Source organism: Anas acuta, chromosome Z, assembly GCF_963932015.1.
Source record: "Anas acuta chromosome Z, bAnaAcu1.1, whole genome shotgun sequence".
In the NCBI taxonomy this organism is placed as follows: domain Eukaryota; kingdom Metazoa; phylum Chordata; class Aves; order Anseriformes; family Anatidae; genus Anas; species Anas acuta.
Window position 1 is genome coordinate 56509502 of NC_089017.1, and position 14339 is coordinate 56523840.

At 37.7% G+C, this 14339-nt stretch overlaps 1 protein-coding gene across 7 annotated transcripts in view; it reads right to left on the reverse strand.

Moving 5' to 3' along the window:
- Nucleotides 1-14339, reverse strand: part of MCC (MCC regulator of WNT signaling pathway) — a 192822-nt gene that overhangs the window by 36622 nt on the left and 141861 nt on the right. For all 7 annotated transcript variants that reach the window (XM_068667631.1, XM_068667629.1, XM_068667630.1 and 4 more), the window contains 2 exons: nucleotides 13849-14012; nucleotides 8613-8819 (listed from right to left, as the gene is read on the reverse strand). In XM_068667631.1, the coding sequence (XP_068523732.1) occupies nucleotides 8613-8819; nucleotides 13849-14012 (371 nt within the window). The remainder of the gene's footprint in view (nucleotides 1-8612; nucleotides 8820-13848; nucleotides 14013-14339) is intronic.

Sequence of the window (14339 nt, forward strand, 5' to 3'; positions counted from 1 at the left end):
AGGTAGGTGCAAATCATGAGGAGGAAAAACAAACAAACATACAAAAACAACAATCAGATTCCTTACATAGCAGAGTAGAACAATTGCATGTTCCTAATAAAAGGCTGCAGGGGGCAACAATAAGAGCACATAAAAGCTAACTGCACTCATAACTTCACTGTTCAGCCATGGAGGAGTGCTACACCTTAAACAAGGTGAAGCCAAATAGCTCCTGTGATTTCTCTGATATAAAAAAAAAAAAAAAAAAAAAGTGAAGTATAAAATACCTCCAAAGGAAATCCCCAATGAAGGAAACATGCTGAAAAATTGATGCAGGTATTTGTAATGAGACTTAAGATGTAAAACTCTATATAAAATGCACATTCAGAACATCTATCTTCTACTTATTCTCAGCTAGGGGTTCCATTGTTCATACAGACATATATAATTTCAACATGCGTACAGCTTTACTAATGCAAACCTTAAGGACAGAAGTGCTGTACTGATGCAAACCAATCATTTTAGCCTGCTGATATGCATAAAAATGAAATAAACCATGTATGTATGTTTATACTTGCAGATGTGGTATGCCAGTGCAGACAGGATTTGTACTGCGGCATTAACACTCACTGGGAAAAAAAAAGCAACCCTAAAATTTCATTAAATCAAAATCACATTTATTATTATTTCTTTAAAGCCATGCTATTCTAAACTAAATTCCCAAGTGCTTAAGTTAGAGCACTGCTTATAAGCATACAATCTGGAAAATCAGTAGGGATACATTCTTCTTAAAATCAAATCCCTGTCTTGATGTCCAACTCAAAAAATGCTAAAATATTTACCTATGTCTAGAAGCTAGCCCTGGAAGATTTCAGTCCAAAAGCGAGTAACATTCTAAATGTAACAGCAGCCAGGAAGCACAGTATTGAAGTTGATTAAAATACCACTTAATCATTTACTCCAAAATTTAAAGCTACCTTACGTAAGGACAACATTAGATAAAACTCTAATGTAAATAGGTTTCTTTTAGTCTATGTTTAATTATTTATTATACTAGTGAGAAGTAATTATTGGCCACAATTACAAAGGCAGTTATTCTTATGGATATCTAAAACAATATTCATACATGTAGAAGAAAGAAAAATGAATGTAACTGAGACTGTAGTCAGGCAAAGCTTTGCTCAGGAGAACATTTATAAAAGAAAACACAGAGCACAGCACAGTTATGAATTTGTGCAAGTCTTTGCTTTAATACCATATCATATAAGAAACCACAACTTAAAAAAGCATGATTAAGCTGTCTACTTTCTTGATATATTTACTGATCCAGGCTTTCATCTGAGAAATTACATGCTGAATTAACTGCTATAAATAACTGCACTAACTTTAGCAACACTGAGTACTGGATGGTAATTCTCTACAGGATAACAGAACAATTTTGTCTTACCTGCAAAATCACTGATATTACAGTTCATACATTCATGAGTCAGAACCTCATAATGAATTGCACCCCTCCAGTCTGCCCAGAGACAGCTTAGATAACTATTTCTGGTCACCAAAATTTCTCTGTAAATACAGCAGTATGTACCATCTCCTCAGAAGGTACTTTTCCACACTAGTAGTAATAATTTTAATGGAACACTAAAGAACAGGAATCAAGGTAAATAAAAAAAAAAAGGTTTAAGAGGTATCTTCTTCATCAGACTGGTGAATGCATGAGTTATGAAAGGACAGGTTTAAAAGCCATGACTAAAAATTGTCTGACCACCTCATCTACCATCTTGAGCCTTGTCACCATCGTGATATAAATTATTCTGAAGGATTCCTATTTTTTTTAGTAGATAGAAGGTAATTACAGTACTACACACGGGACACAAACAATTAGAAACAGGTGAGAGAAGAAGGGCAGATCTTACAGGAAATTAATGACAAAATTGGAAATATCCAATGGATTAAGACAAGTTTGGCAAAAAAAAAAAAGTTCTGCTAAGAGACAGGAAAAAGTGGATTTGTGAGTTGGGAAGGAATAATGTGGAAGGATTTAAACAAAGATTTCTTAAGTCATTGCGTCATATTTAGTTCAAAGATGGGAACATCCAGAAGGATTATCAAAATTGCTGTAAAGTCCTAAAATTCTAAATTGAGGTGGAAAATGGCAGACAGGCAGATCTAATTATATGATCAGAAAAAAACAGGCTGAGGAGAGACAGAGGTTAAAGAAGAAGAAATCCAAGGAAACACCTGTGAAATCCACAACTGAAAAAAAAAGAAAAAAAAAGAAAAGTGGAGAAGGAGAGATCTGAACAGTTTGAGAAAGCCAGAAGAATTATAGAAGTAAAGAAGTGTTAGAACCTTGGAAACAGCAGCAGAGGGAGCATTAAGGGACACACGGGGCAACAGAGTCACTAGACTTCAAATCAATAGCCCAGTTACCAATATAAGCCAAGTGCAAATAGATGTTCTCAGGTAATTACTATAAACTTCCATGACTTCACATTTTATTTATTAATTTGGTATTTAGCAATTGCTCAGTTGCATTCCTATTTCTTTTTTTTCTTAGAAAGCTGAGAACTGGAAAAGGAAGTAGGGAGAAAAAGTGTAACTTCGGTACCTTAAAGACTAAATAAAAAGCAAACAGAAGAAAAAGGGGGGTGACATGCTACAGTGATGTTGGACTTACGAAAGACTTCAAAATTGATTCAGAAGCATCAGAGACTTGTTTGCAGAAATGAAAAATAGATTATAGAAACTACTTTAGTGGAACCTGCTCATTGTCTATAACAATAAGTCTAAGAAACATAATTTACTCTTTGTGTTTTACACATACAGACTCACAACTACATGATTTCTTGGCGAACACTGAGTAAAAACCAGAAATTATCCATTTTTACTCATTTCTGCATTCAAAGGACACCTGCTGTGTTTGTTCCTAAACCAAATAAGAGGCATGCCTGAGATTCTTTTCTTTCTACTCTACTTGGGACCTGACTCTTTCACTATTCAGTATCTTTGAACCCTTTATGTAACATAATTGTTTGTTTTCTAGCATTTTAGTACCACATCATTTTTTTCCTGTTATAAACAGGATGAAAATGAAGTACAACAAACCACAGGAAGTGAGTATCTCTCCCACTTTCCATTTTACTTATGCATGCTGCAGATCTGTGGAGAAGGTGGAAAATGCAATACTCACGTGACGACTCAAGCTGCTCTGAGCGGTGAGGGCCTTCCCCACCCTGGGCACCCCAGAAACATTCACTCATGCCTAGGGCAATTGTTTTCAGTCACATGTAGCTTCTCATATATGTTTGAACAATCACCACCGACAGGCCTGACAAGGCCTGATTTCCTACAAATTGTTTTGGTTGACTGAATATAGCAGTCTTGAATTGCTGTAAGCCTGCACCGTACAGATATATTTCCTTGTATTTAGGGGAGCCTTCTTGATGAATTCTCTGGAGCCGAATCAGTTCAGATGAAGCATCTACAGAATCTCTTTCCTCTACAAAGAGATGTAATTTCAAGAAATACATAGGAATTTAACTGTCACTGGAAGCTCTACTCCTCTGGCAGGACTGAAAATCAATCCAGTTTGAAAAATTACATGTACTTTGAGGAGCAGAGAAAGGGAACAACACACAGACACATAACCATCTATGGGAGAATAAGTATGCTGTCAAGGTTAATACACACAGGAGTTTTACGTATCAGGAGCATTTACAGTGCTCCACAGACATGTTACCAGGTGCTCTACAGGAGTCCCTCATGCTGTGCTCCGTGCTGATCCATGGAAAGGATCTGGGTGCTGCACCTCTCTGAGGGATGTGAAGCACGGAAATACAAGGATGCAACCCGGGGTGCAAAGGCTGGATCCTGAAAGCTCCAGGCACAAACTGGAGCGTTCTGACCCAGGCTAGCATCCAGTGGGAACAAGCACAAGTGAGAGCAGTACACCTATCTCTTTTCCTCATTTATTTTTAGATTAATCACTGAGCGTTTCCATACAAGCATGGATAAAGAAGAACAGCTTGCATACTCTAATAGCTGAGATCTTGCTGTGTAAACAAATACCATGCAACTGAAGGAGGTGGAGAATTGGAAATAGGTTTCTGATGCTACTGCAGGTTTCTGGCAAGATACAAAGCGACCCAACAGCTCAAGGATCACTTTAAGCTGTGCAAGCTTATAATAACCTCTAAAAGCCCGCAACATATCAGCGTTCTTTAGCAATCTGGAGCAATGCCTTCTGATCCCAATGTGAGCAATGCCAAAAGAAGGAGAGTCGAGCTGCTCATGCCAGCTTTGTGTCATCTGAGAACAGTGTGGGCTCAAGAATGCCTGCATGGCCAAGAATCTGACTCGTTCTGTGGTCTGGGTAGGTTTCAACTGCTTGCAAGAATGAAGTATCTTGGGAGAGCCCTCATATTAAAACAGTTTCTTGGAGCAGGGGCAGTTTGGGCAGCAGCTGGAGAGATTACACACTAAAATTGCAATTTTCTATACTACTGTGGGTTATATTTTCATTAAGGTCTTAAGTCAAAAGATAGATAAAATATTGTCTTTTTTTTTTTTTTTTTTTCTTTCTGGTTAGTTTGGTGAATTTGGAGCAGATAAAAACAAACACGTATCACAACTGAAAGCATTTGATTAACTGCACTCTAAGTTGCAATGGCAACATATGGTTTATGCAGAGAATAGACTTAACAGACATCCAGAGCTGAAACTGCCTTCTCATTTTAGACTTAGTTCTTCGCAGCCTCAGGGAAGCATTGCCCATGCCTATCACTTCTTACGCCAACATGCTGCAGGGTACTGAACCACGGCACTACTAATTTGGCAACTTTATTTATTTATTTCTCATTAAAAAGAAAATTAAGCTTCTATTCTGCAGTCATGATACAAGTTAAATGCCATACACACTATATATGTATAGTTCATCTGACTTACCTGGTGGATACAGGGGATTTTGCCTACAAGCACAACTACTACTTCTACCACTGTTTAAGCCTGTTACTGTATGTAGCAGTTGTAAATAGCACTACTCTGATTCCAATTTTATTCTAATATTAATCCCAGGAGCTGGTACAGAAGTTCCCCAGCATCTTATTTATATTACTGGAATCAGAACTCCGATAAATTTTGTGCTGGTAAGCAGCTTCCAGGGCACAGACCAGCCCATATCTAAATAAATTTTATTTTTAATATGGCAATATCATGCAGAGGTAAAATAAAACTCTGTATTATGAAATTAGCTACACTGCAGGCACCCTACAGAAATAAGCGATTACCTCATTTACTAATGACCTGTGAGAAACAAACTCTTTATGTATGTTGTTCCATAGCTACTGCTCTAGAAAGCAGCACAATCTGTTAACTGAGCACATTAAATACCTAATTAAATTAAATCTCCAACAAGCCTGAGAACAATGTATTGAAAGCACTCTGCCTGATTACAGACATTGGTCTAAAGTAACAGACCTATTGATCTGGCCAACTTCAGCTTATTCGCTTCATCCAATTTAATTTGAGAAGAACAATAACTAAATTTTAGTTGGATCTCCTTTTCTACTCTCCAGGGAAATAATCTGAAGTGACTCTGAGTTCAGGTAGCATATAGAAAATATTCAATAGGTCAAAGAAAACATTTATTTTGTTGCAACTACGGACATAGAGTTATATTACAAATGCAAATATGGTTTCCAGTACAACAGTCGCATAGTGTTGCTGACAGTCTTATGCCATAGACTTCTCCAGTGGGGGCAATAAACCAGTTGCTCTGCAAGTTCAGGGTGATATTAAAAAGCATATTTCAATAAAGTCCTCTGTAGGTGCAAACTAAATGAAAACAACCAAAAAAAAAAACAAACAAAAAAACCCTGCCAGCTGGGCCTGAATACAGTCTGCTTGATTTTGTTATGCACGTGCCAATCCAACATTAATTCTTCACCTACTGAAAGGTTACTGCAAGGTATCTATCCAATTTATCCAAGAAGAATTTCCTTAATGAAAAAAGAACCAACATTTAGACAAACTTGTTGTATACTCTACACACAGCTCTCAATTTTTTACAGAGCAACTGAAGACTTATTATCTCCATGGTCAGTGGTCCAAACACAATTCAGATCAGTACTGTCACCCCGCTGGTACCATCTGACAACTGTGCTAGCCAATTACACGAAGCAAGTTGATGTCTCTATTCTGTGTCCACCAGAGATGCTTCCACAGCAGACACACATCAGTAACGCTTGCAGCATCCATGCTAACAGCTCAAAAAGACAGGCCAACAACTACTAGATCAACACTATTAACACACCACCTTTTCATTCCGAGTCACTGCCTTTACAACAGAAATTGTGCACAAATTTCATAATATAGCCAGCAGTTGTGTAGCTCCACACATGCTTGGGTCACTGGGAATGCGAGCAGAGTCTGGCAAATTCAAGCATTATCAACATACACAGAACCAGGCAGCAATTTTTTCCTCATCTAATCCAGTCCTCAGCTATTGATGACAAACAGACAAAATACTACAGTTTTGTGCAGATACTAAACCTAACACTAGAATTAAAGCAGTTGTATTAATCAGGCAAATTAAAAGCATTTTTTGTTTTGTCTTGTTTTTCTTTAGATACCTTCCTAATGTCCTGGCTTTGACAGGTATCTATACAGTCATATGTTTCATCATACAAACATATATTTAATATTTTCAAACTCCATTTTCAAATTACTTACTCTAACCTTACTCTTTCTTCAGAACTACAATCCTCATGTCTGTTAGACACATCATAGCCTAATTTCTACCTAGTAGCCTAACATAGTTGTGGATAGTTTATATTCATTTTTTCTTGCTCCATTTCTGTCCCTAAACTTGAACAGCCATTATCTCCCATTGTTACTTGCTTTCTCCAGCACTTGAAAAGAGAAATCAAATTCAGATTTTGCTTAGCCAGGTTACACAACACAATCTTTTAGTCACTTCTACAAATAAGCTGACCATTTTTAAGACCATCTTCTACATCTGTTTGTCAATTTAAACTAAATCTTTTTAAGCGTAAGAGATAAGAACTACATAAAATATTACAGATCAGATCTTACCATTCTTCACACAAAGTGCAGCAGTCTTTCCATTCTCTACTGGCAATATCTAATCTGGTACATCATAGGTTTGCACTTTCCTTCATGCATCAATGGCTTATTAACATGCTGATCCCTGAGGGTACAAACATCAATTCTACACCCCCTCCCCACCTCCCTTTTAAATTTATTTTAACTGAGGATCTCCTGGTTGTCATTATAAATTCATTATCAATCTTTTAAACCCATGAACTTCTACTCCATACTTCTTGAAATGTAATTCTTTTTCTATTAATTCTATCCTCAGAGGCATCTACTTTTTTCTTGTATGATATCCCAATACTGATCTACATCACCTCTAGTACCAGTATCTGCATTTTTCTAAGTAAATTTCTCAAGCACACACTTCTGTTCTTTTCTCCCCTCTCCCTCTAAAACTCCGACAATATGCATAAATACAGCTTCCATAGCTCAAGGTGGTACTGCTTCTATTTGAAAAGTGTCAGTCTAAAATCAGTCCAAAAATGTCAGGACTGAAAAGTACTTACACTTATGGTATATAATAGAAATGCATTTTACAAAAAAGTTGGAAACGGTCTTGCTTTATGTAACTTAGTATTAAGAGAAGCTAGAGAGTTTTGCAAAGGTAATTTGTGTCTTGGTATCTGAAAATTTGAAGTCTCACACAATGCAGCTTCATGCTAAAATGATACAGTCACTACAGAACAATGTTGTTTCAGAAATATGGTATTTGCATAAAGGTTTGCTCTGCTGCCACTAGGTAAAGAGCAACACTTCCTGTAATTTTGACAAGGTACAGTGGTCTAAATTGTTACCCAAACTAAGCATGAATTTTAAACAGCCATATTTTAATAATAAAATTATTTGATATCTCACTAAAACTCTGCAGATATAACAGGGACAAAGTTAACTCATTATAAAAGTAACGGACGTTACGGTCACGTTATCTTGATCTTTCTTTTCTGTAAACAAACTTCCAGTTTCTTACTTAAGACTTTGCACAAAGCACAAAGCTGTTATCTGAAATAGCAACACCATAAAACTTAGACAGGGAAACAGAACATGGCTGGTACTACGCATTGTTCTGTTCAGAGAATTATTACCCAGTGACAGGAGTCCTGTTCTTTTTCTTTCTCCTAATCACAAATTGAATTCCCATCAAAAACAAAGCAATATTTGTTGTTTACAGGAAAAAACATGCCTCACAGGAAAATTCACTAAATGAACATCTGCTTTCTCTATAGATGAGTTACATATGCTCCACTGGAGATGAATATCAGAATTCCTGCTAGCACATGCTTTCTGACTCCAGATTGTTGTACACCTTGCCTATTCATCACATACTCTTCTTCAATAATGTTCAGTTTTGTCCTAGCTCTGTCATTTATATATCTCAGCTTTAAAAACAGAAAATCCTTAAGTCAGTAGAGGAAGCACGATGGAAGGGACACTTGCTCTGATGACAACATTGCACAGACTAATTTTCCCCTGTAAGAAGTGATCATCTGTGCAGCATTCAGACACTCATAAGGTCTTACCCTTCTACGCAATCTGTCTCTCTCTTCACGAATAGCGTTCATGGTGGCCTTGGTCCTGTTCAGCTCTTCCTCTTTGCTACACAGCATGGCAGTGAGGCTCTCATTCTCTTCCCGCAAGCCAGCAAGCTCCTTTTCCCATCGAGATCTCTCTTCAGACAAATTTGGATAAAGGTCACGTCCCAGTACACCCTCGATCTCTTCTACTGTCTGCAAAAAATAGTCATCATAAAAGAGAAAGAAGCAAATGTGATTGAACAAGACTAATGATACACAGCACAGAAGTGTGTAACAAACAACTGTATAATTATGTGCATACACCCAGTCCCACAACACCATTAGTTTGCCTCTCGTTTAGTATTAGGAACAATCATTTTATTAAAATATTTTGTATTGACCAACACCAAAGCCAAGGGATGTTTTAGGCGCAAACTGGCTCTATTACTTTTGTAATACCCACAAATGACAGCAGTCCCTGTTAATTTCATCTCAAAACATTTTAAAACAAATTAATGACTACTTGCTACAGGTAAGCACTGTGCTTGTTGCTTCCCTGTCTGGTTAACAGGCGGAAAGCAGCAGCATGTCCATACCCTGTGGTTGCATGTGAAGGGCACGGAGCCTTTCTTAACACTAGACCAACTCCACACAAAGGGCAAGGAACAGAGTACAGAGCAGAGGACTCTTTTTTCCCATGTCCCTGAGCATATTCTCTCCTGGAGGGCACAGAGAAATAAAACAGACATTGGCTAGGCTTACACAATACTCAAAGATGTTACAGACCTCCTACTGTCTAAAACAGGCTGGGTTACTGTGGGACTTCATGCCTTTTAGGATGCCCCATGCCATTCCTTCATTCATAACTATGACATATAGGCACTATTCAACACAGAAGAGATGGAGAAAGTTCCGCGGGCTGGAACTGACCTTCATGCACACAACACTAGCAAGTCAACAATGCCATACATAAACTTTAAGTCAGACTGATCATTCAATGACTTAAAATTGCTTAACACTCAGGTAACTACTTCTAAGCAGTTCTTACGCTATTATGCAGTTAACATATGCTATACTTGCATTAAATTTACTAACTTATCCAGGACCTTTGCGAAATTGAAAAAATCTCCAGTTGTTCCTTATGAGCTTTTGAATCTCTTTTAAATCAATCTGTATTACATGGTAACAAGAGACATGGAAAATAAACGAACATATGACATTAGAAGCAACCTAGACGTTTCACTTCATTGGACATTCCAATAATATGTCGCAGCTAAGACCTGTACCTTTAAATGTAATATGTAAGATAAATAAGTCAAATACCAAGGTAAAAATAGCCCATTTAGTTGTTTTATACAAAAAGAATTTTATTTGTATATATAACAAAAATGACTAAAAGTTTATGTCCTTAACTAGAGAGGGAATAAAAGGTCCAACTAGAGTACAGCTGAAAAGGACAAGCCAAGCCGAAAACAGCACTGTTTTTTCTGCAAGAAATACTCTCAGTATTTTCAGCAGTGTGACAGTAAGGTGACATATTAGTGACATATCATTATTTGTCCATAATAATGAAAAGATGGTCATTTATTGTTTTCAATCCATTAATGTTAAATACTTCTTGGGTACAGCGAAATGCCTTAGTGGTAATGAAAAAACACTCATACAAGAGGAAAACAAAACCTACTTCCATCAACCAACTCAAGATTAGACTCTGGAAAAAGTAGGGACAAAATTTTTGCAGTCAGGTTCAGTTTATTCTTTTAAATCATATTTCCTCTCTCCCTCCTAAAACTGCTGTACATTTAGAGTCATCAATATAAAATCCAGTTGACAGAGCATCCGAATTGTAATTCTATTTACGTATCTGGTAGTAAGCTTCGATTTACTTTCTACAGAACAATGTGCTGCATTATCTCTGTAAGACAAAAGATGCCACAGTCCTTCCTTATATTAATTCCACTTGCACCTACAGGTCTCAGACAAGGTAAAACTGTTTCAAAACAACTTGATGAGGTGTTCAAGTTCTAAGTAAGCGCCTGGCAATTAATCTTACAACATGAAGAAAAGCTTTGTAACGTCAGGAGCATTCTCTCTTTATGATGACAGCTTTATTTTCAAGAGTGCCTATTGGTCGCTGTCTTCTCCACTCCCTTTCACCCCCAAACCTCCTCTCCTCTTTCATGCACTTTCCCTGTTGTTCCCTCAACCCACTAATGCCAAGCTCTGCTGCTGTCTCTTTCTTCCGTATTCCCCATGCTCTTAGAGAGTCCCTTAATTTTCTGAGCCTCTGCTCCTCCTCAGAGTTCCACTGTGGGTGATAAGCAGAGAACAACATTGAAAGGTGAAGAAGCAGCAATGGCTCATGACCATGGAGGTATCATCAGACAGAGAGGCTGCTGCTGCTGTTTCCCTGCACCCTCCATTGCTGCCTGCACAACTACAAACGTCAGGCAGTGATAGCATCAGCATGGGCTTAACAGCCATACTAAGGGCTGCCCAACAGTCCTTAAAAAAAAGAGGGACCTTTCTGCTTGCTTCCATGCTACCTCGCTTTGCTGTGACCAATATCCTTTTGCTGACTGAACTACTGCCACTGTTCCCTGGTTTGATGACCAGCAAGATACCTATTGTACATGGATATAGCTCCCTAAACTAGTGTGTGTGGGCTTTTTTTTTTTTTTTTCAAAGCAGAATTTCAGAGCAGTTTTAACAGGCATGCTGCTGCACAGCAGATAAATTCAGGTCTAAGTTAACAGATTGAATTACAGCCTGATTTCACAGACTGCATTACACATGATGCTCTGAGCAGAGGGCAGGAAGTCATATCGTGGTAATTCCAGTGTTGTCTCTGACACTGTCATCAGTACTCTCTGTATCAGTACTCTTACAAGAGGTGTTGTGTTATGCACATGATGTTAGATGAATCAGACAGCAAGTATCAGGTGTAAAAGATGCAGAAAAACAGCACTTTTTCGTAAGGCCAAACTCAATGGTAGAACTTATTCCTACCAGAATTTATGGAGGCCAACAATTTAGATGGGTCCAAAAACCATCAGAAATAAACACAGAGGAGAATGACACTCAAGACGATTAAATTCAAAGAAAACATCTCTGTCTCAAGATGTTCCTAACTGCACTTGGTGGAAGCATCTATGAAGGAAGGAGGATAAGGACATACTATGAATGTCCTGTTTGATGCAGTTTTTCCATTGACATCTCCTACCAGACAGGTGAATTTTCTGTTCAACCCAGGTAGCTGTTTTCATGTTTTAAGTAGATTTTGTTTAGAAATATTTACAACCTTTTGAATCACTGGTTTGTTAGCAGTTGGTACCTGCTTCTGGGTCTGATAGGAATTTACTCTTCAAAACATCTGAAGCATTAAGCAGCATATTCTGTGGAAATTTTCTAAAACAAATGATAGCTGTGTAACTGTCCAGTTTATCAGACAATCTGCTCATTTCAAGGTCTTCTTGTTCTTTGTGGGGCAGAAACATGTGAACTAGCTAGGGCCACATGACTTGCACAAACAAACAAGAAAATTTAGCAGGAACAGCCTTAAAAAAAACAACAACAATGAAATCTAACTATTAAATCAAAAAGACTCAAAACATTTAAAGGCAACAGCCCATCAATTAAGAGAAGAGACAACATCAAAGCACATGACAGAATGTTCCAGTTTTGCATTCATGATCCCATCTGTTTTAAAAGTCTCTCAGTTCTCTATTTGAGGAAGCAGGAAAGGAGAAACAACCTGCAGCCATGGATGTAGCTGCAGACAGGGGCTCTACATGTTGGTGTTGCTATAATAAGAACATCAGTGACACGCTTCCCTAGCTCACAATCTGAGCATGACGGTCTTATCTTCTTGAAAGGTTAACATCCTTTGCATGCTATCACTTGTCTAACACAAACAATTGCAGGCTCTGCAGCACAAACAGTGGGGAAAAGCATTGCCCTTCCATGGCCCAAAAATGGCTATGAGATTATGTGAAAAGAGAAAGACTACATTTTGTACCAGGAAGAAGCTGTGAACAGTTACTCAGAACAATAAAAGTTTCATTGCAGTTAATTTGAATCAACAGTAAATAATGTGCCTAAAACAAAAAGCTTGAGAGGAATGCTTATGGCAGCTGTTTTGGCTTTTTAACTGAATCCTCTTCCTGAGGCAGTTCTCATCTCCTCTTACTTCAGATACCTCTGGGGACTATACATGGACCGATTTCTATCCGTTTTCCAAGATCCACAATCTCTCTCTTTCTGAGTACAGACTTCTGAGAACACTTAATCCTAAAACTCCAGAAAATGCTGGGTAACATTCGAAGTATTGATCCTAATCTTCTGAGACACTCAAATAAGCTGATTTAAGACCATTCCCAAGAGATCCAGGAGTCAGTCTGTCTCTCTCATACATACCCATTCTCCAAACTGCTACTCAGCATTGATTTCTTTATAGGCAATTATACTCCTCAGGCACCACCAGGAGCAGAGGAGACTTTTTCCAGTTACACACCAAAGGCCTATCTCAGCAGTTCAGAGTGGTCACAGATCTCCCCACTTCAAGAGCAAAGTGTCAATACAATTGTTCTGATACAACTGAGTCGCTGGTCTTTTCCACCTAACACAATAAACTTGTTCACCTCTTCCTCCATATGTAGCAAGTACTCTAATACGTGTCATACCAGGCATTCCTTTTTATTATTCTGTTATATGCATAATAAAAACAAGACATGCAAGTATCAGTTGAACTATCTGTTCCCCATTAAAATTAATATGCCACAACATGTTTTGTTTTAAATTATTAGTTTATATTTTAAGGCAGCAAAGTCACAACTTAAGTACAGTTTATGGCATTTTACCTCCAAATTTCAGCACGTATTGCATACTGTGCCTTCAGTTACCAGTTATTAACTATCTGTGTGACCTTGCGAAAAGTGACAACTTACTTTCAGGATTAACCTTCAGAAAGTAAATTAACTGATGAGTGTCCTAATTTCTCTTATCTCTGAAATGGATATAAGACAGATACTTTCCTGTTTAGAGATCAAAAGTCTATTAGTAGCTCCTCCTGTGCCTCAGAGAATTTAGTGTAGAGCAGGTGTACTACTACCTATCCAACAAATAAAATGAATTAGAGTTGATTTCTGTGATGCATTTTGATTTGAGAAGTGCTATTTCTACAGAATATTACCATGTCTCATGTAATACACACAACACATGTAGAGCCTAATATTACTGTTACCTTAATGGCTAAATCACAATGTTCACTGGCAGTAGTGAGCTGTTCAATGTGTCTGTCCACCTCTGCCACCGATAAACTGCAGCTGCTCTTCTTCCTCCCACAGACAACATTTTCCAGACCTGTCAGCACCCTTTGCAGTTCTGAATTCAAGTCACTACAGTTATCTAGAACAAAACAAAACAAAACAAAACAAGCATGTTACATTGCAACAATAAGTGACTCAATTAACGAACAAACTCTCATCCATGAAGTGCAGAACAGCTAAGGCTCCTTTTGTTAAAAGTATGTCCTGATAATCTGATGTTTCCCCCCCCCAGCCGATCAGCTTAAATATATAACTACATCAACAGAAACCAAGAGTTACCTTCAATCTTACAAGTAACACTCCCCCTACCTATCCACAGTGTACACTCACAGTTCAAAAACATTTTTTCAGAGGACAAAATGTTGAGACTTACAATTTAAAATCTAAATTTATAATTACAAATTTA